The sequence below is a fragment of the Entamoeba dispar genome, genomic scaffold (assembly GCF_000209125.1).
Source record: "Entamoeba dispar SAW760 scf_1105229460357 genomic scaffold, whole genome shotgun sequence".
Lineage (NCBI taxonomy): Eukaryota > Evosea > Mastigamoebida > Endamoebidae > Entamoeba > Entamoeba dispar.
Window position 1 is genome coordinate 50,538 of NW_001854152.1, and position 1,509 is coordinate 52,046.

The following is a 1,509-nucleotide window of genomic DNA, read 5'->3' on the forward strand; positions in this document are numbered from 1 at the left end:
TCTCTTCTTTATCACTTCTACTTATCTATTTCATTTCAATATTTGCACTTAGTATTAGCTTTTAGTTGTGTCCTTGCACTTATCAACAGACTTGTTCTATTGTAGTATTTATTTCAATATTATAAGTTATTTCAATTTATCTGTTTTATACAGTTAGTGTGCTTGCATTGTTATTTGCCATTCACTCTTTGTGTTTTTACGCTATTTTATTGTTAAATAAGAATTCAGGTGTTACTTATTGAAAAATGTAATGTTGTAGTTATGATTAGATTGTTCATTACTTGGTTACTCAATGAATAAAGTTTTTAATGAATATTCTCAACAGAGTAAGTGTTGGTTAAAGAAAATTAGAGTGAGTAATAATCAAAACAAAGACTGGTATTTGGTCATAATACTTAATTTGATATTTTCTAAGATGAAAATATTAAATTGTTAGTTATTTTTAAAGTTGTTAATTAATGATTTTTAAACCAAAAAATTTGAAATTTGTTATTCAAGCAATTCATGAAAGAAATAATTGATAAAAAGAAGAATTTTATTCAAAGAATTGATGTTGAAAAATCGTTTTCTTCTATAAATAACCAAAAAATAACATGAACTAGAAAATCTAAATTCTTAAACGCTAAGTTAAAAGTAAACTACAATAAAATAGAAAAAGAATAATAATAATAAACATAAAATTTCAAGAGGGTATATAAAAACAACATAGTTTTTAACTAATATCATTACAATGTCTATTATTAAGAAGTCAACTAAATCTATTAGTGAATCAACTGATAAGAAGAGAAAATCAGTTTCTAATGAGATTAAAGAAAAAAGCTTTATTATTGGATGTGTAATAAGATGTGGTATTAGTTTAGAACTAGAAAGAAAAACAAAGAATGATGAAGGGCTTCAAAATTTTAATATTATTTCTGTTTGTGATGAAAGGGTTCAAGAAGAAATTAATAAAAGATTTAAAGAATGGGAAAATTTTATACAAGAAAAAAAGGGGAAAGTAGAACAAAGAGATAAAGATAAGTCATATCAAAATATTAATTATGAGACTTTACTTGAAGAATTAAGTAATTATGGAAACCAAATTAATTATAAGAAAACAAGAGGAAGTAGTAAAACGGTTAAAAGAAAAAGGATATCAACATTTAATGGAATAAGGCAAGAAGAAATATATGAAATTGGAGAAAAAGTCAATAAATATCTTATTAAAGAAATTAGAATTGAAGAAGGTAAAAAGAAAAAGGAATGTAGACAAGTTATTAATGAGATTGACCCTAATATTATTATTACACCATTATTTAGTAATTTTAAAGTATATTGTTCAGAAAGTAATTATGATAATGAAAATTTTAATCAAATAGAACAAATACCTGATTGTTATTTAAGTAATATTGTTCAGATACCTGATTATTATTTAAGTAATATTGTTCAAATACCTGATTATTATTTAAGTAATATTGTTCAAATACCTGATTATTATCACAATGTGAGTTCAGTTAATGTACTACCAAA

At 23.1% G+C, this 1,509-nt stretch overlaps 1 protein-coding gene across 1 annotated transcript; it reads left to right on the plus strand.

Moving 5' to 3' along the window:
- Positions 1 to 730: 730 nt before the first annotated feature.
- EDI_059970 (uncharacterized protein) lies at positions 731 to 1,509 on the plus strand (the record flags this gene model as incomplete). Its single annotated transcript, XM_001737114.1, has 1 exon — positions 731 to 1,509. A coding segment is annotated over one exon (779 nt), but the record flags the coding sequence as incomplete, so codon positions are not given.